The sequence below is a fragment of the Geotrypetes seraphini genome, chromosome 9 (genome assembly GCF_902459505.1).
Source record: "Geotrypetes seraphini chromosome 9, aGeoSer1.1, whole genome shotgun sequence".
In the NCBI taxonomy this organism is placed as follows: Eukaryota; Metazoa; Chordata; class Amphibia; order Gymnophiona; family Dermophiidae; genus Geotrypetes; species Geotrypetes seraphini.
Genome location: NC_047092.1, coordinates 23,759,940 through 23,777,775, shown reverse-complemented (window position 1 = coordinate 23,777,775; position 17,836 = coordinate 23,759,940). Strand labels below are relative to the sequence as shown.

The 17,836-nt window shown below is 44.9% G+C and overlaps 1 protein-coding gene across 1 annotated transcript; it reads right to left on the bottom strand.

Annotated features, from left to right (window-relative positions):
* Positions 1-1,815: 1,815 nt before the first annotated feature.
* Positions 1,816-10,696, bottom strand: GUCA1A (guanylate cyclase activator 1A). The gene is made up of 4 exons (XM_033959496.1): positions 10,499-10,696; positions 7,258-7,407; positions 6,434-6,524; positions 1,816-1,943 (listed from the first exon to the last, which is right to left on the bottom strand). The coding sequence occupies exons 1-4, from the start codon at positions 10,694-10,696 to the stop codon at positions 1,816-1,818; spliced, it is 567 nt and encodes a 188-aa protein (XP_033815387.1).
* Positions 10,697-17,836: the final 7,140 nt, after the last annotated feature.

Sequence of the window (17,836 nt, the reverse complement as noted above, 5' to 3'; positions counted from 1 at the left end):
GCCCATCAAGTCTGCCCACTCTTGATGGGCTATAGCCCTTTTCTGCCGTCATCTTTCTATGTTTCTATTAGGAGGTTATGTCTTCTAAAGTGCCGCAATGTTCTATTGGCATTTCTGTGTAGCCGGTCCATTACAAAGCTGACCCGTCCTATGTCCAATTGGGCTTCATTTGGATGTTTTCAGCTTGGACATTATTGTGGTCGAAAATGGGGAATAAAGTTAGACGTCCTGAGGTCAGACATCTAGTTGGGCATCCTGGTGGCCAAGACATCCAACGAGGCGATTTTCCCCCCCAAAAGTGTGGACATCCATCATTTTAGAAAATGGACCCTTCTGGAAGTCCAATTTTGGACATTTTTCGGGAATCGTCCAAATTTAGACTTAGGCATCCTATCGAAAATGCCCCTCCACGTGTTAAAGGGGTAATTTTACTTGTTTTAATTTGTGTTGTTTTTAGATTTGTAACTCTTGACATTGTCTCCATCTCTTGCTATGTGGGAATGGGTGGCGTAGGGGTTAGAGCTACATCCCCAGCACCCTGAGGCTGTGGGTTCAAATCCCTCACTGCTCCTTGTGACCCTGGGCAAGTCACTTAATCCCCTCATTGCCCCAGGTTCACTAGATGGAGTCTGAGCCCACCGGGACAGATAGGGAAATATGATAAAGTACCTGAATGTAAACCATTCAGGATATAAGTGGTATATAAATAAATAAATAACCGGAGTGATCTTTATTGAGGTATTTGCAGTATATAAATAAAAATTGTTTTGTAAATTGTCCTGCACCTCTGCGACATCATTAAAAAGCCTGTCTCTCACACACACAAAAGCTAGTTTCAATATTTCTTATTAGTGAAGTGGTTATCTAAAACTAATTTTCGGGAAGGGGTAAAACACGGACCTGACGGACCTTGCGGATCTAAACCTGCAAGTCCTTAAAAATCTGAGACCATGCCGCTTATAGTTAGTTTCTGGCTCTGACAGACCTCGATGGCAATTTAGCGATCCGTCTCAGCATAGGGAGGGAAAAGTATTAGGATCCGTCAGCGCTGAAATGTCATCGAGGTCTGTCAGAGCCAGAGACTAGTGCTGGAGCGGCTCTAAAACGAATCCTTTAAACCGGTTTCCTGCAGCCCCAGTAAATTTAAAAATCTGAGGTCCGCGGCTCTGACAGACCTCGATGACAATTTAGCGCTGATGAATCCGTCTCAGCATAGGGAGGGAAAAGTATTAGGATCTGTCAGCGCTAAAATCTCATCGAGATCTGTCAGAGCCAGAAACTAGTGCTGGAGCGACAGAGCAGAAGCCAAGAGAGCGGGGACATAGGTTTTGGACGTGCGTTATGGAAAAGAAGTCTCCAAACGCCAGCACTAGTCTCTGTCTCTGACAGACCTCGATGAGATTTTAACGCTGACGGATCCTAATACTTTTCCCTCCCTATGCTGAGACGGATCTGTCAGCGCTAAATTGTCATCGAGGTCTGTCAGAGCCAGAAACTAACTACAAGCAGCACGGACCTCAGATTTTTAAGGACGTGCAGTTTTAGACCCGCGAGGTCCGCCAGGTCCGCGTTTTACCCCTTCCCCTAATTTTCATGCAACAGACAGAATTGTTTCTTACCTCTGAGATTAATACAGACAGATAGAGAGAGAGAGAGAGACCCCACCCTGATGAGAAAAACATAAAGGTATCATTCTCTTTCCATATCACAAAGACCACCTTGTCCACTTTAATTAGTCAGAGACCCTGGTCTTCCCATACTCATTCTTTCCTTTGCAAAATGTTTATTTTGCACGGCCCTCTTGTCTCTCTTTCGTTAGACACTGTGCCGTCGATTACTAATCATGGTCATAATGTGTGTCAAGTCCAGGCTCCTCATCATCACGTCCATGAACTCTTCATCCTTCCGGGCGCCTTCCACAAACTCTTCTAATGACAGCTCACCTGCATCACACGAAGGAAGAAAATGTCCGAATTCAGATCACCTCGCCCTGTCATCCTCCCCTACCGTTCCCAATTCAAGTAGCTCACCTGTATCCCATTGGGCTAGGCATCAAAATCAGACACATCGGTAATCATCCGGAACGCCAGTCTTCCAAGGACTTCTGCTCCTAACTTTGAAATGTACGGGGTTGATATTCAAAGCGATTTGAACAGTCAGGAGAGGCGCCTGGTGGTTTGGATCGCTTGTCCAGGGTTAACTGGGCATACGCACCAGACAGCAGCGCGCTGACAATCGAGCGCCGACAATTCGGCGCAAGAAAGAAGCACGCCATGGGAAATCTTAGTTTTAAAGAGCTCCAACGGGGGTGTGGGGGGGAACCCCCTCACACTTTACTGCATAGTGTTCGCACTGCCATGGGGGTGTGTGGGGGTGCAACCCCCCCACATTATAGAGAAAACTTAACTTTTCCAGAAAAAAATCAGAAAAAGTTCCATTTTCTCTATAATGGAGGGTTCCAAACCCCCAACCCCTCCCCCCCACCACACACACAACAGCAGCACGAACACTATACAGTAAAGTGGGGGGGGTTTCCCCACTCACACCCCAGTTAGGAGCTCTTTAAAACTAAGTTTTCCCGCAGCATGCTTCTTTCTTGCGCCGGATTGTCAGCGCTCGATTGTCGGCACGCTGGTGTCTCGCACGCGACTGACTATGAACCCGCAGTGACACTTAATAGTGCCACCAAATATGCCCAGTTAGGCCCAGATTCCATAAATGGCACCTAAAAATTTGGCAATGCGGCTCATAGCACTTAGTGGTTAGCTCCATGGTTCTTTCCCAAACCCCATATAGGGCTCAGCCTCCATCTACTCTCCAGTCCTGAGCCCTTTATGGGGTTTTGGAAAGAGCTGTGGAACCAACCCCTGATGCAAGCGGTTTTGCCAAAACATGGCCTAGGGCAGGCCCATCCATAAAAGGAAAATGGGGGGGGGGGGGGCGGGGATATATTTTTCAGATATGTTATTGATAGGAGGAATTGCAAAAGTGGCATTGTGAGACTCAAGGGTGAAGGTATGGATGTAGATACTCATGGAGAAGATATGGAGAAGGCGGAATTGCTTCACAAATATTTCTGTTCTGTGTTCACAGATGAAGGGCCAGGAGTAGAACCACAGATGACAAATAGGAGTGGAAGTATGCTAGACCCTGAATGATTTTCAGAGCTTTGTGTTCATGAGGAAGTAGCTAATATACAGATGGACAAAGCAATGGGGACCAGATGGTATGCATGCATTTGTACTGAAGGAACTTAGGGAAGTTCTGGAGGCTCCTCCTTCTGACCTTTTTGATGCTTCCCTATAGTCAATAGTCCCAGAGGAACAGAGAAGGGCAGATGTGGTTCCTCTCCATAAAAGAAAAAGTAAGCAGGAAGTTGGGAACTAGAGACCTGTTAGTTTGACCTATGCAGTAAATACATTAATGGAAATGCTTCCAAAACAGAGAATAGTGAGGTTTCTGGAATCCAATGGGTTGCAGGACCCAAGGCAGCATGGTTTTGTTAGAGGCAGGTCTTGTCAGACAAATCTAATTAATTTCTTTGACTGAACGACTAAAGAGTTAGATCAAGAGAGAGCGCTACATGTAGTGTAAGAACATAAGAACATAAGAAATGCCTCCGCTGGGTCAAACCTGAGGTCCATCGTGCCCAGCAGTCCGCTCACGCAGCGGCCCAACAGGTCCAGGACCTGTACAGTAATCCTCTATCTATATCCCTCTATCCCCTTTTCCAGCAGGAAATTGTCCAATCCTTTCTTGAACCCCAGTACCGTACTCTGCCCTATTACGCTCTCTGGACGCGCATTCCAGGTGTCCACCACACTTTGGGTAAAGAAGAACTTCCTAGCATTTGTTTTAAATCTGTCCCCTTTCAACTTTTCTGAATGCCCTCTTGTTCTTTTATTTTTTTGAAAGTTTGAAGAATCTGTCCCTCTCTACTCTCTCTGTGCCCTTCATGATCTTGTAAGTCTCTATCATATCCCCTCTAAGTCTCCTCTTCTCCAGGGAAAAGAGTCCCAGTACTAAGATTTTAGCAAAGCCTTTGACACAGTTCCAAATAGATGACTTATAAATGAAAATTGAGTGCCCATAATATGGGCCCTAAAGCGATTGACTGGGTTAAGATGAGTAGAAGGTGACAGAGGGCATGGTAAATGCAGTCCACTGAGGAAAGAGATAGATATATTTAAATACCCCCATGGCATAAATGCATAGGAAGCTCTGGAATGAGGGGACATAGGATGAAGGTGAAAGGGGACAGACTCCAGAGTAATCCACAGACATACTTCTTCACTGAAAGGGTGGTGAATTCGTGGAACAACCTCCCAGTGGATGTGGTGAAAACAAAGGCTGTATCTAAATTTAAGAGAACTTGGGGCAAATACATAGGATCTGTAAGAGAGAGGAAGGGATAGTAGATATCATGGATAGGCAGACTAGATATACCACATGATCTTTATTTGGACAAATTCCTGGAGGAAAAGTCTATGGTCTGTTATTAAGACATGGGGGAAGCCTCTGCTTGCCCTGAATTGGTAGCATGGAATGTTGCTACTCAATTAAGCCATTGTAACATCACTGATGTGGTTGGCTCTGAGGCACTGGGGAATGAGGCATTATGTTATCACAATCTCAGCTCTGGAATGTTGCTCTCATTGAGGTTCCAGAATCTTGCTATTCTTTGGAATTCTATATGGAATGTTGCTACTCTTTGGATTTGGGACAGGTACTAGTGACCTGGATTGGCCACCGTGAGAACAGGCTACAGGGCTTGATGGACCATTGGGCTAACCCAGTAAGGCTATTCTTATGATCATATCTGCCTTCATTTTTCTGTGTTTCTCTGAAGCTTTAGTTCGAGGGGGGGGGGTCACTGTTGCAATACCGTGAAATTCATAAGATATTATCTTAACCCTGACCTTCTACAATTAGGATCACCAGGTTCCCCCCCCCAATATTAGGAGGTTGTCTCAATTCTGGAACAGAGTTCCTATCTGCTTCCTGTTTTGGATTGATTTCATTAAGAATGGGCAAGTGTAATGCACAGAAGAAGGCAAATCAGCCCACGCTCAATATGCAACAAAAAGAAAGTGGGAGATGACTGTACACTTCAACCTTGGATATGGTAAAATTTATTAGATACAGTCAATTATTACAATATAAAATAACCAAACTCTTGTGGTTTCTTCAAGACCCGACACGGTCCGTGTTTCGGCTCCAAAGAGGAAGCCTGCCTCAGGGGTGTGGATGGTCATCCAGTAGATGGCGCAAAAGCATTTAAACATCTAAATCTCACATCGTGAGAAACTCCCAGGGAAGCTCTGAATGAAAAGTTTCCATAAGTGGTGTATCGCTCGAGTGCTGCGTGGCTTCTTCAACAGAAACTGCGCAATCAAAAAATTTTAATTTCCCAGGTTATTTATAGACGTATTCATTTTGTTCAGGGGTTCTCGACCCCCTTTCTTGTTGTCATGGGAGGCAACATAAAATAAACATTTTAGGGCCCCATACCTGTAGTTTCCCCCTCCCCCCAAAAGAACAGACAACCCCTCATTCTCATGAACCCTTCCACTTCCCTTAGGTCCCCCTGGGCCTACCTGAATATCCATGGTGGACTGACGGGATCCACTCTTGCCCATAGCCGTGCCGCATCCACTATGACAGCTGTGACCTTTCACTATAGTCAAATAGTGCTACCATGACCGCTGGTGATACTACAAGACTTTAGTGAAAGGTCAAGGCTGCCATATTGGATCCAGCACGGCCATGGGCAGGAGCAAATGGGGGGGCCTACATGGTATGGGGAAAAAGAGGGTTGGAGAGCCAGAAAGGTGGGGGGGGGGACCTTAATCATGAGGGGCCTGCATGGTATGGGAAAAAAAATCCCTCCTGGGCCCTCTCCTTGGACCCCAGAATAAAAGTGATTCCCAGCTACTCCTGTTTGACTGATACACTAATACAAGCTGGTTCTGGCCAATTTAAGGCCATCACTATTTAATTTTATGGCAGAAATTAAATATGGTTCAGCCTGAGGTATAGCAGTGGGACAGCTACATTTTGGGACTTCTCACATCCTGTGAAGAATCCCATAGAGGGACTAAGAGGCTCAAATCTGGGAAGCTGGAAGGTATGGGAAGAGGATCCAGGAGTAATTTCTTGTCTCTTCTGGAAACAGGACCCAGAGCCAAACTTTTTATATTATTTCTTTCTTTTTTTAAAAAAAATTGTGTTCGCTTTTTTTTTTTTTGTTTCTTTTTTAAAGTGTTTGCTTTTTTTGTTGTTGTTTTAAATAAACAATCTATTAACAAAATGAAAGCAAAAAGAAAAAAAAAACCCAACAAATTGTTATGCTCACCTCAAATATACGAGACATTTGGGTGAAAATAACCAAAGACCTGAGCGGAAAACACAACAACAGCAGAAGGGCCCTCACCATCTCCATTGGCATCAATCGTTTCAAAGACACGGTTGGTGAATTCCTCTGCACTGATATCATAGTCACAGCCATTGATAGCGCGGATAGCCTGAAACAAACAAGAGAGCAGGAAGATCGTGTAACGGATTTTGCACTGAAAGAAGGTGTTTCCCCTTCATGTTCATTGTTCAGTCTTTTTGGGGTGTTCTATGAACACTCTGGGGCAGATGCAGCAAGACTCACAGCAAAGCTAAAGCTGTACATCAGGAATCTCAAAGTCCCTCCTTGAGGGCCGCAATCCAGTCGGGTTTTCAGGATTTCCCCAATGCATATGCATTGAAAGCAGTGCATGCACCTAGATCTCATGCATATTCATTGGGGAAATCCTGAAAACCCGACTGGATTGCGGCCCTCAAGGAGGGACTTTGAGACCTCTGCTGAACATGAAAGTGCCACTGTGGAAAGGCTGTGGGAAGCAGTAGGACTACTGCTCATTAAAATCACAGCAATAATCTGCAGCTCATTGCGGAATGTCACCGCTCCGGTTACCATATTTTTCTCCAGGAAACCCTAGACATATGACCCCGCCCTGTCCCACCTCCAGCCTCACTCCAGTCAGCCCCAGCACCTCCCAGCCCCGCCTCTAGCCCCCACCCCATTCCACCCTATGCCCCGCCCCCACAAAAGCCTCCTCTCTTCTTCTGGAAGCTTTTCCAAAACCCAGACACTGTGCTGCTAGGGTTTGAAAAGCCGTCCAGATATCCAGACATGTCCGGAGAAACCCAGATGTCTAGTGACCCTAGGTAATAGAAGGATGCAGCAAAATTCAGATAATCCTCTACCTTGATGATATTCAACAGCTCATGTCGATCAATGCAACCATTTCCATCCACATCATAAAGCTTGAAATACCACCGCAATTTCTGTTCTATCTTCCCCCGAAGAACAAGGCTGAGAGCTGCAACATATTCCATGAAATCAATATATCCATCCTGCAAGAACAATAAAAATGATGAATACAGTATCATAATTGGGATAAACTGCAAATGCTTAGTTGGGATCTACATGTACAAATATAAGGCGTTATAGGATTAAATTGGTTGAATCTACATAAACAGATTTTCAGCCATAGGGGGAGAGTGTGATGCAGTGGTTAAAACTGCAGCCTCAGCACTCTGAGGTTGTGGGTTCAAACCCACACTGCTCCTTGTGATCCTGGGCAAGTCACTTAATCCCCCCCCCCCCATTACCTCAGGCATATTAGAGAGATTGTGACAAGCAGTAGTTTCCCCCAAGCCATCTCAATAATGCCCTAGGGACTTCTCTTTTAGGAAATTATCCATACCTTTTTTAAACCCCGCTAAGCTGATTTCACCACATAGAAACATAGAAAATGACAGCAGAAAAGGGCCACATTCTCCAACATAAGAATTGTCATACTGGGAGAGACTGAAAGTCCATCAAAGCTGCTTATCTAGGAAACAGCACCTGCTGAGCTACTCATATGCCATCTGTATAGCTGAGTGGGCTGGGCTGTATAAAGAGAGGCGTAGTCAGTAGAAGGAAGAAGGTGTTGATGCCCCTGTACAGGTCATTGGTGAGGCCCCACTTGGAGTATTGTGTTCAGTTTTTTAGACCGTATCTGGCGAAGGACATAAGAAGACTTGAAGCGGTCCAGAGGAGGGCGACAAAAATGATAGGAGGCTTGTGCCAGAAGACGTATGAGGAGAGACTGGAAGCCCTGAATATGTATACCCTAGAGGAAAGGAGAGACAGGGGAGATATGATTCAGACGTTCAAATACTTAAAGGGTATTAACGTAGAACAAAATCTTTTCCAGAGAAAGGAAAATGGTAAAACCAGAGGACATAATTTGAGGTTGAGGGGTGGTAGATTCAGGGGCAATGTTAGGAAATTCTACTTTACGGAGAGGGTGGTGGATGCCTGGAATGCGCTCCCGAGAGAGGTGGTGGAGAGTAAAACTGTGACTGAGTTCAAAGAAGCGTGGGATGAACACAGAAGATTTAGAATCAGAAAATAATATTAAATATTGAACTAGGCCAGTTACTGGGCAGACTTGTACGGTCTGTGTCTGTGTATGGCCGTTTGGTGGAGGATGGGCAGGGGAGGGCTTCAATGGCTGGGAGGGTGTAGATGGGCTGGAGTAGGTTTTAATGGAGATTTCGGCAGTTGGAACCCAAGCACAGGGTAAAGCTTTGGATTCTTGCCCAGAAATAGCTAAGAAAAAAATTTAAAAATTTAAATTGAATCAGGTTGGGCAGACTGGATGGACCATTCGGGTCTTTATCTGCTGTCATCTACTATGTTATGTTACTATGTTATATGTTATGTAATTTAGGATAGTCTTTTTTTTTTCTTTGCTTATATATAAGGCTGCTGAGTATCACTGCCTATTTCTATAGGGGAAAAGATTGGGACTTGTACACTACCTTTTTGTAGCTATGTAACCACACTTAAAGCAGTTTACATACAGGTACTTCAAGCATTTTCCCTATCTGTCCCAGTGGGTTCACAACCTATCTAATCCACCTGGGGCAGTGGAGGATTAAGTGGCTTGCCCAGGGTAACAGGGGAGCAGCATGAGATTTGAACCCACAACCGGTGCTGAGGCTGTAGCTCTCCTTCTTCCACTCTCACTTCTCTTTCTCCTCCTGTATCCCCCCCCCCCCAACAAGGAATTACTTCCACCCTACCCTGTGCCACTTCTCACACCCACTTCATCAGCACCTATATGGTATCACAGATCCTTTAGAGCAGTGTCTAACTGAAATTATAAAATTGCAAAACCAACAAAAAATTAAGGGGGGCTTTTACTAAGGCACGCTAGCCGATTTAGCACACGTTAAAGCTAAAGCATCCGTAGAATATAATGGACGCGTTAGCATGTAGCATGTTCTAATATTTAGCGTGCGCTAAATCAGCTAGTAAAATCGGCAAGTTTTTAAAAAAACTTAAATTTGAGATCTATAGTTCGTTAAGCTATTTATTTATTTAAAAATTGATATACTGCATATTGACTATGTATGAGTAATTGTAACAACGGTGAAACTACAGTAGAGAGAATAGAATTGCTAATCAACGGATGAGCTTGTTTTTGACTGCAAATTAACTCAAAACGTGGCTCGATAGTTGACAAGCCAAGGGCATTTCATCATCCACCATCTGCAGTCGTTCTCTTTTTTCGGTTTAAAATTTCTGTCAGAGCTGAAAATCCAAGTTCGCAAAGATCAAAAGATCCAGACGGTAACAAAGCCTTGATGGCTTTGTTGCTCAAGTTAGCATAACTACTACATAGAAAAATTAAAATCCTTGCCATTAGTTTTCAAAGACCAATCATGCCTTAAAATGAGGCTTGTCTGGGCAATTGTATCCTTATGCAAGCAGATGCTCGTAACATTGAAAGACTCTTGCGTAAGCGACATATATGCCATCTATTCTAGCGCATACTTAAGAAGGGAATTTTTTAAAATACAGTAAAATTCTAGGATCTTTTGTGGCACACCCAGAATCTTTTTGAGGCACGCCAGAGCAGTGTTTCTCAGCTCGGTCCTGGAGTACCCCTTTGCCAGTCATGTTTTCAGGATATCCACAATGAATATGGAAAAATTTGATTTGCATATACTGCCAACATTATAAGCAAATTTTTCATGCATATTCATTGTGGATATCCTGAAAACCTGACTGGCAAGGGGGTCCTCCAAGACTGAGTTGAGAAACACTGCCTAGAGAGCACCACCGCTGAGCTGAATCCAGCAAGAGAACAAGGTGCCAAAGCAGCGAGTCAGATTGCCAGCCAGGTTGGGTTAAGCTACGATATAAGAGGTGGGAAGTGGGCTAGTCCGAGTGTTGGGGAAAAGGGGCAGATTAAATTATGGTCAGAACAGATTCAGTTCCAACCATTTTGGATACAAACTTAATAACCATTTAAGAAATGTCCCTAAGTCACGTTTACCTATAGATTTGGAAGAACCAGGAGGAATATATTGTTACCTCGCCACTTAGCAAGCGTGTCCAGCCTTCTCTCTCTACACAAACACAGTGTAAATTGAATCCACACACTACCTTATTCATATCAAAAGTGCGGAACATCTGTTCTATGTAGCTGTTGGCTTCTTCACTTAGCCCTCGGAGCCCAAAGAACTGTTTGAATTCATGTAGCGTGAGTTGTCCGGAGGGGCATTCTACCATAAATTTCTTGTACCAGTGATGGAGTTCTACAGCCTGTAGGTCATCTACAGTGCAACTGCTGGCATTGCCCATCCTGTTGTGGCAAGTCAAAACGCCTTGACGAGCCGTCTTCTGTGGTATTAATGTTCACAAAGCTCCCTTCTGTGATCAGTCTGCTCCTTCAGCTTCTTTTTAAATGCAGACCAACCCTGCAGAGCTGCCAGTAAGCTTCTAATCTGCTCAGATGCTGACTCAAAGGGATGCTAATGTTTGCAATCTATAAATTGTGTCCCAAGGAAGCAGCAAAGCTGTTGGTTAATCCAATAAAGACTGCTATTTCAATAGCAGAGAAAGAACTAATGAGTTTGGGCATCAAGAACTGCCCTAGTGCTATGTTTATTTTAGTGTTTAAGGTATTGCTGGATTTAATGCCACATTACATTTCCATCAGCCAATTGAGATCTGCTTCAGAGAATCTGTTAGATTTATTGACTTTTATACCATAGCAACCTATAAAAGTTCAGTGATGTATACAAATAAAAGAACCAGACATTATCGAGATATACAGCAATACTACATCATCGTAATTCACGACAAAGCACGTACAATAAACTTATCCAACAAATAAGTTTTCGGCTGTCGCCTAAAACCGTGATTGGCACCAGGAGATCAAAAATAACAGGCCAATTCTTCATAAAGCCGGACCACCTGAAAAACAAGCAGTTTCTCCACATAACTGCATCTTGATCAACCCCGAACTATAGGGAAAGCAAAAGGACTGGTTCTTTGAGCAGTTCCAAGATAAACAGCACACTTCAATCTCTCCACCAGGTAAGAAAAGGCCAACCCATTCAATACCTTGTAGAATACACAAGCAAACTTAAATTGCTCCCTTCCTTGTACGGTCAACCAATGTAACTCAAGATAGCCATCAGGTACATGATCGCATTTCTTTAAGGAAAGCATTAACCCATCCTTTTTTTTTGTATGTTTATAAAATTTTATTACTTTTCAAACTAAAAACAGTGCAATACATTTGATTGAACATAAAATACTACAGAGATCGCACTATTTCTTATACAAATAATATAGAATACCATCAATTTCACCCACCCACCTTCCTCTCAATTATTAATATAATAAGACACGTTTAGTGATTACATTAGTATAAACAAGTAATATCAATTTTCAAAATACAATTCCCTCCCCCCACCCTGGATGTTTTAGAGCTGGCAGTGGGCACACGGGTTTTAGAGCTGGCAGTGAAGATATGAAGACTGCCAATCAAGTAGAGAAAGCATCATCCAAGGCTAGACAAATGCTGGGTTGCATCCGAATAAGTTTTGTCAGTCGGAAGCCTGACGTTATAATGCCGTTGTACAGGTCCATGGTAAGACCTCATCTGGAATATCGGGTTCAGTTTTGGAGGCCACATTATCAAAAGGATGTGCTGAGAATGGAGTCGGTTCAGCGAATGGCCACTAGGATGGTCTCAGGCCTCAAGGATCTCCCATATGAAGGACGTCTAGGTAAGTTGCAGCTATACTCTCTCGAGGGGAGACATGATAGAGACGTTCAAATATGTTACTGGCCGTATTGAGGTAGAAGAAGACATCTTTTTCCTTACAGGACCTATGGCAACAAGAGGGCATCCGTTAAAAATCAAGGGTGGGAGACTTCATGGTGACACTAGGAAGTATTTCTTTACCGAAAGGGTGGTTGATCATTGGAATAGTCTTCCACTTCAGGTAATTGAGGCCAGCAACGTGCTCGATTTTAAGATAAAATGGGATAAGCATGTGGGTTCACTTCGAGGAAGTGCTTAGGGGGGAGGGTTCTTAGAGTGGGCAGGCTTGTTGGGCCGGTGGCCCTTTTCTGCCGTCATATTCTATGTTTCTATGGCAGCAGCTGTAACTGCTCCGACGCTCATAGGAATTCTATGAGCGTCGGAGCAGTTACCGCCGCTGCCTGTGCTAAAACCTGCGCTATGTGTGTGTGGGGGGGGGGGGGTCAATGCAGTGCTGTATTTTGTACTGTTTGTAATCGATTCATCGACCTCTGTGAACAGCCTCACGTATGTTAGATTACATTAAGCCAGGTCACTTATAATTAACGCTTGCACCAATAAGCTAAATTAAAATGGCGGAAAATAGCCCCTCGTTTCACCTAATTCATTTAGCACAGTATAGAGCCTCAATTTGTTTTATGTTATTGAACCCAAACTGTGGGAGTCGACCCTTTACTGTAGGAGCATAGCTCAGTTAAAAAAAAAAAAATCACTGAAGACCTACATATCTATTTCAAATTGGGGACAATGGACTTATTGAAATGGCTGAGATAATTTGATATTGTTTGATATTGTTTTAGTTATTAACATTGTTTTGTATGTACTATTACACAATTATGTATGTTATTTTTAAACCGTTGGGCAGCCTACAAATTTTAGAAATAAATATAAAAGCAAATACAGTAGGGGGCTGATTCTGGAAGCAGTGCCTGCTGTGGCGGGCACCTACATAATGATCACCTGCCGCGTATCAGACACCAACAGGCACCACACCCAGAATCGTGGCTACCACAGACCCTAAGAACATAAAAATAGCCTTACTGGATCAGACCAATGGCCAATCCAGGTCACTAGTACCTGGCCAAAACCCAAAGAGTAGCAACATTCCATTATCTCAGAGTAAGCAAGATTCCGGAAATTCCGGAACCCCAAAGAGTAGCAAGATTCTAGAATCCCAAAAAATACCAACATTCCATGCGGAATCCCCAAATAGTAGCAGCATTCCATGCAGAATCCCCAAAGAGTGGCAAGATTCTAGAATCCCAAAAAGTACCAACATTCCATGTGAAATCCCCAAATAGTAGCAGCATTCCATGCAGAATCCCCAAAGAGTGGCAAGATTCTAGAATCCCAAAAAATACCAGCATTCCATGCGGAATCCCCAAATAGTAGCAGCATTCCATGCAGAATCCCCAAAGAGTGGCAAGATTCTAGAATCCCAAAAAGTACCAACATTCCATGCGGAATCCCCAAATAGTAGCAGCATTCCATGCAGAATCCCCAAAGAGTGGCAAGATTCTAGAATCCAAAAAAATACCAACATTCCATGTGGAATCCCCAAATAGTAGCAGCATTCCATGCAGAATCCCCAAAGAGTAGCAAGATTCTATAATCTCAAAAAGTACCAACATTCCATGCTACCGATCCAGACTATGGACTTTTCCTCCAGGAAATGGTTCAACCCTATGCTATCCACTCTTACCACAACCTCTGGCAACGCGTTCCTCTGAGTGAAGAAATATTTCCTCCTATTGGTTTTAAAAGTATTTTCCTGTAACTTCATCGAGTGTCCCCTAGTCTTTGTAAATCTTGATGCAGTAAAAAAAATGGATCCACTTGTACCCGTTCTACACCACTCAGGATTTTACAGACTTCAGTCCTATCTCTCCCTTAGTCATCTCTTTTTAGTCTTTCCTCATACGAGAGGAGTTCCATCCCCTTTATCTTGGTTGCTCTTCTTTGAACCTTTTCTAGTGCCGCTGTAAGAAATGAAATTCATAATATAATGAATTACTAATATGTTTCTAACAGTGTTAATTATTGCAGAATGTAATAATATATAGAGACAATAGAAAAAGGTATCAACACATAACTTAGGGAATACGTAACAACACATACACAGAAACACATTGATACAGTAATAATGTGTGGTAATGTTAATTGAATAAACTAGTGTTAATTATTGCAAACTGCAGAATAGAGTTGCGCGGGGACAGAAATCCCACCCATCCCTGCCCGTCCCCGCCAGGATCCTCTCCGTCCCTGTCAGGATCCTCTCCGTCCCCACCCATCCCCGCAAGGAATTACCTCTATCCCCGCCCATCCCCATAAAAAGCAGCAATTACTTCTGACAGGATCATCAATTCCACAGTTTCTTTTGCTGTTTTCCTTGTGGAATCTCTTTGGTGGAACCCTTTTTTTGTTTTCTGTTCAGGGAATTAACTTATAAACCCCCTCTTTTACTAAGGCTGACGTGTCCATTATATTATATGGACGAACCCTGCTTCCAAAGCCTTCCATCCCTGTGGGAGTCCCGTTGGCTAGAGGGGGGTCCCCGTGGGAGTCCCATGGGCCAGAGGGGGGTCCTCGTGGGAGTCCTGTGGGTTAGGGGGGATTCCCGTGGGACCCCTGTGTGATCCGCGGGATTCCCGTGATCCCTGTTCCCATGCAGACCTCTACTGCAGAGGTCTACAGAACTGGTAATATTATTGAGGAAGGAAGAGGGGAGGGACATGAGACATTCCTGAGACAGCCTATTTGTAACTATCTAAGCACGAAGCACCTCCACAACATGCTGGCTCAGCATTTACAGTACAACGGACAATAATTTATTGAAAGCTTCTGTACATAGGGTAAGGACATAAGAATGTAGCTGAAGGGATGGACACGTGATAGAAGGATGGGACATGTGAATAACCAAGTAGTGGGAAATAGAGTTGGTGGTCTCAGAAATTAGGGTGATGGGAGGTAAACAGAGGCGGGGAAAATGGAAGTAAAGAGGGAAACATTTGATAGGTTGTGAACTGTTACTGCTCTAACCACAATCACCATTTTGAGCCAATCAGGGCTCAATTAGGGCCCCCTCCCACTGCATTCCAAGATGCATGGCCAGGGGAAGCCCTGCCTTTTGCAGCACATGGTCCTGCTGTTTTCTCACCGGAAGGTATGAAGGGATCCAGGGATGTGGGAGGGGCCTCAGGAATGTTGGGGGAAGGGGGCAGAGATGTCATGGGATATTGGGGGAGGTCTGGGATGACAGAGGAATGTCAGGGATTTCAGGGGGTGATCGGGGAGGTCCGGTATGACAGGGGGAGGGGTGTAAGGCTCTGCGGCTCAGCTGATCCTGGCAGGGGGAATCCCCCATCAGCTGAGCCACCAAGAATCCCTGAAATCGGCTCAGCTGATGGGGGATTCCTCTGCCGCGATCAGCTGATGGGAAGCCTACAATTTTTTTTCACTCTCTGTGTGGTGGGAGGGGCTCATGACCACTGGGGGTTTAAGGGGGGGTCAAGCCTTAAATCCTCCAGTGGTCTTCTGGTCAGTTGGGGCGCCTTTGTGGAACTTAGACGCAACTCAAACAGATCTAACTGCCAGCATCTAAGTTCCCTCTAAAAAAAGCTTTGATTATGGCTGGGGTACTTCCAGGTTGAAGCCTGCCCGATTCCTGCCCATAACACATCTCCCAACACACCCCTTTGATCTCTGGACGCACAGCAGCTTAGAAGTTGGTTTTAATTATCGGCACTTGGACGTCCCTGCGATTAGGACGTCCAAGTGCCAACTTAGGCTTGTTTCTAGACGTTTTAAATTTTGGATTATGAGCCCCAGAGGCACTACCGTATTTTCATGCATATAACGTGCGCGTTATACACGATTTTACAAACCGTGCATAACCTTGCGCGTTATACGTGTGAGCGCACTATATAAAATTTTTTTTACATAGTTCCCCCCCCCCCGACGCCCGATTCATCATCCGGAAGGACCGCTCGCACCCCCACCGCTCGCACTCCCACCCGAAGAACCGCTCGCACCCCCACAGCCTCCCCCCCTCCCCCATGGAGAAGCTGTCTACCTTGTTTCCGGATGCCAGTGAGCCCAGCTGCTTCCTTTGCCGGCGGTCCTGCCCCTTCTCTGAGCCCTGCTGCGCTGCTTCCTCTTCTGGTGGTCCCGCCCTTTCTCTGACGTCGGAGCAGCGAACGGAAAGTCGGGGCGGGTGAAAGAAGAGTCGGGGCAGCCAGAGGAGAGTTGGGGCAGCGAACGGAGAGTCGGGGCAGCGAACGGAAAGTCGGGGCGGGTGAAAGGAGAGTCGGGGCAGTGAACGGAAAGTCGGGGCGGGTGAAAGGAGAGTCGGGGCAGGTGAACGGAGAGTCGGGGCGGCGAACTGAGAGTCAGGGCGGCATGCGCGGTATACCCGTGTGCGCGGTATATAATAATTTTTTTACATAGATTTGTGTTCCCCACACGCTATACCCTTGTGCGCGTTTTACACGGGTGCGCGTTATCTACATGAAAATACGGTAGTCATGGAAGATATCTAGCACTGCCTATTTTTTATGTTATTTTGTAATTGGCTTTTAAAGGCACATTCAATTATAGCGCCACTTAAAGACGATTAAAAATAATTAACACCCCCCCCCCACACACACACACACACTTTTACAAAATCATAGTGCGGTTTGTAGCACCGGCCAGGTGGGTAACAACTCCAATGCGCATAGAATTCCTATGAATGTCAGAGCTTTTACCGCCGCAGCAGGTGTTAAAAACTGCGCTACAGTTAGGCATGCTTCAGACGCCTACCGCCACCTAACTTCAGCTGTCCCTTACAGAATTTCCTCCCTGGTGCCTTTATTGCCTTTATCACATATACTTCAATTTGGCATCTTTTTGGATTTTTTTTGTATAATAATAGCTTTATTTATATCCCGTCATACCTTTTCAGTTCAAGACGGTATACAGTAAAGTAGAAATACAGTGTGTATAGCGCAGGTATCGATACAAGAGGAGAGAACAGGGAGATTACAGCATTGGTTTAGTGGGAGAGGGTGGGTTGTACAGGTAGGAGGAGGTGCGTGTTGGGACTGTGGTTAGATTGGATGGGGTTCGAAGGATCAGATAAACATGGCGAATAAGTGAGTTTTCAGAGTTTTTCTGAAGGATTGGTATGATGAAGAATACAGGTACACTTCTCCCTCGTCATTCGCGGGGGATACGGGCAGAGCCGGACCGCGAATGCCAAAAAACCGCAATTATCCGGCTCTGACCCACCCCCACCTCCCTGCCGCCTTCCCGGCCTTACCTGGTGGTCTAGAGGGCTTTCGGGGCAGGAGCGATCTTCCTACGCTCCTGCCCCGTGCAGATCGCCATCAGGAAATGGCTGTAGGGAGTTCCCGACGTAGTCTCGAGAGACTACGGGAACTCCCAGCAGCCATTTCCTCATGGCAATCTGCACGGGGCAGGAGCATAGGAAGATCGCTCCTGCCCCGAAAGCCCTCTAGACCACCAGGTAAGGCCGGGAAGGTGGCAGGGAAGAAAAAAAGATGGATTTTTTTTTACATTAAGACTGGGGTTTTTTTTTTTATTTTACCCCTCCCCAGAAAAATTCACGATTATATGAAACCGCGAGTGCAGGAACCGCGAATGGGGAGGGGGAAGTGTATAGTCTT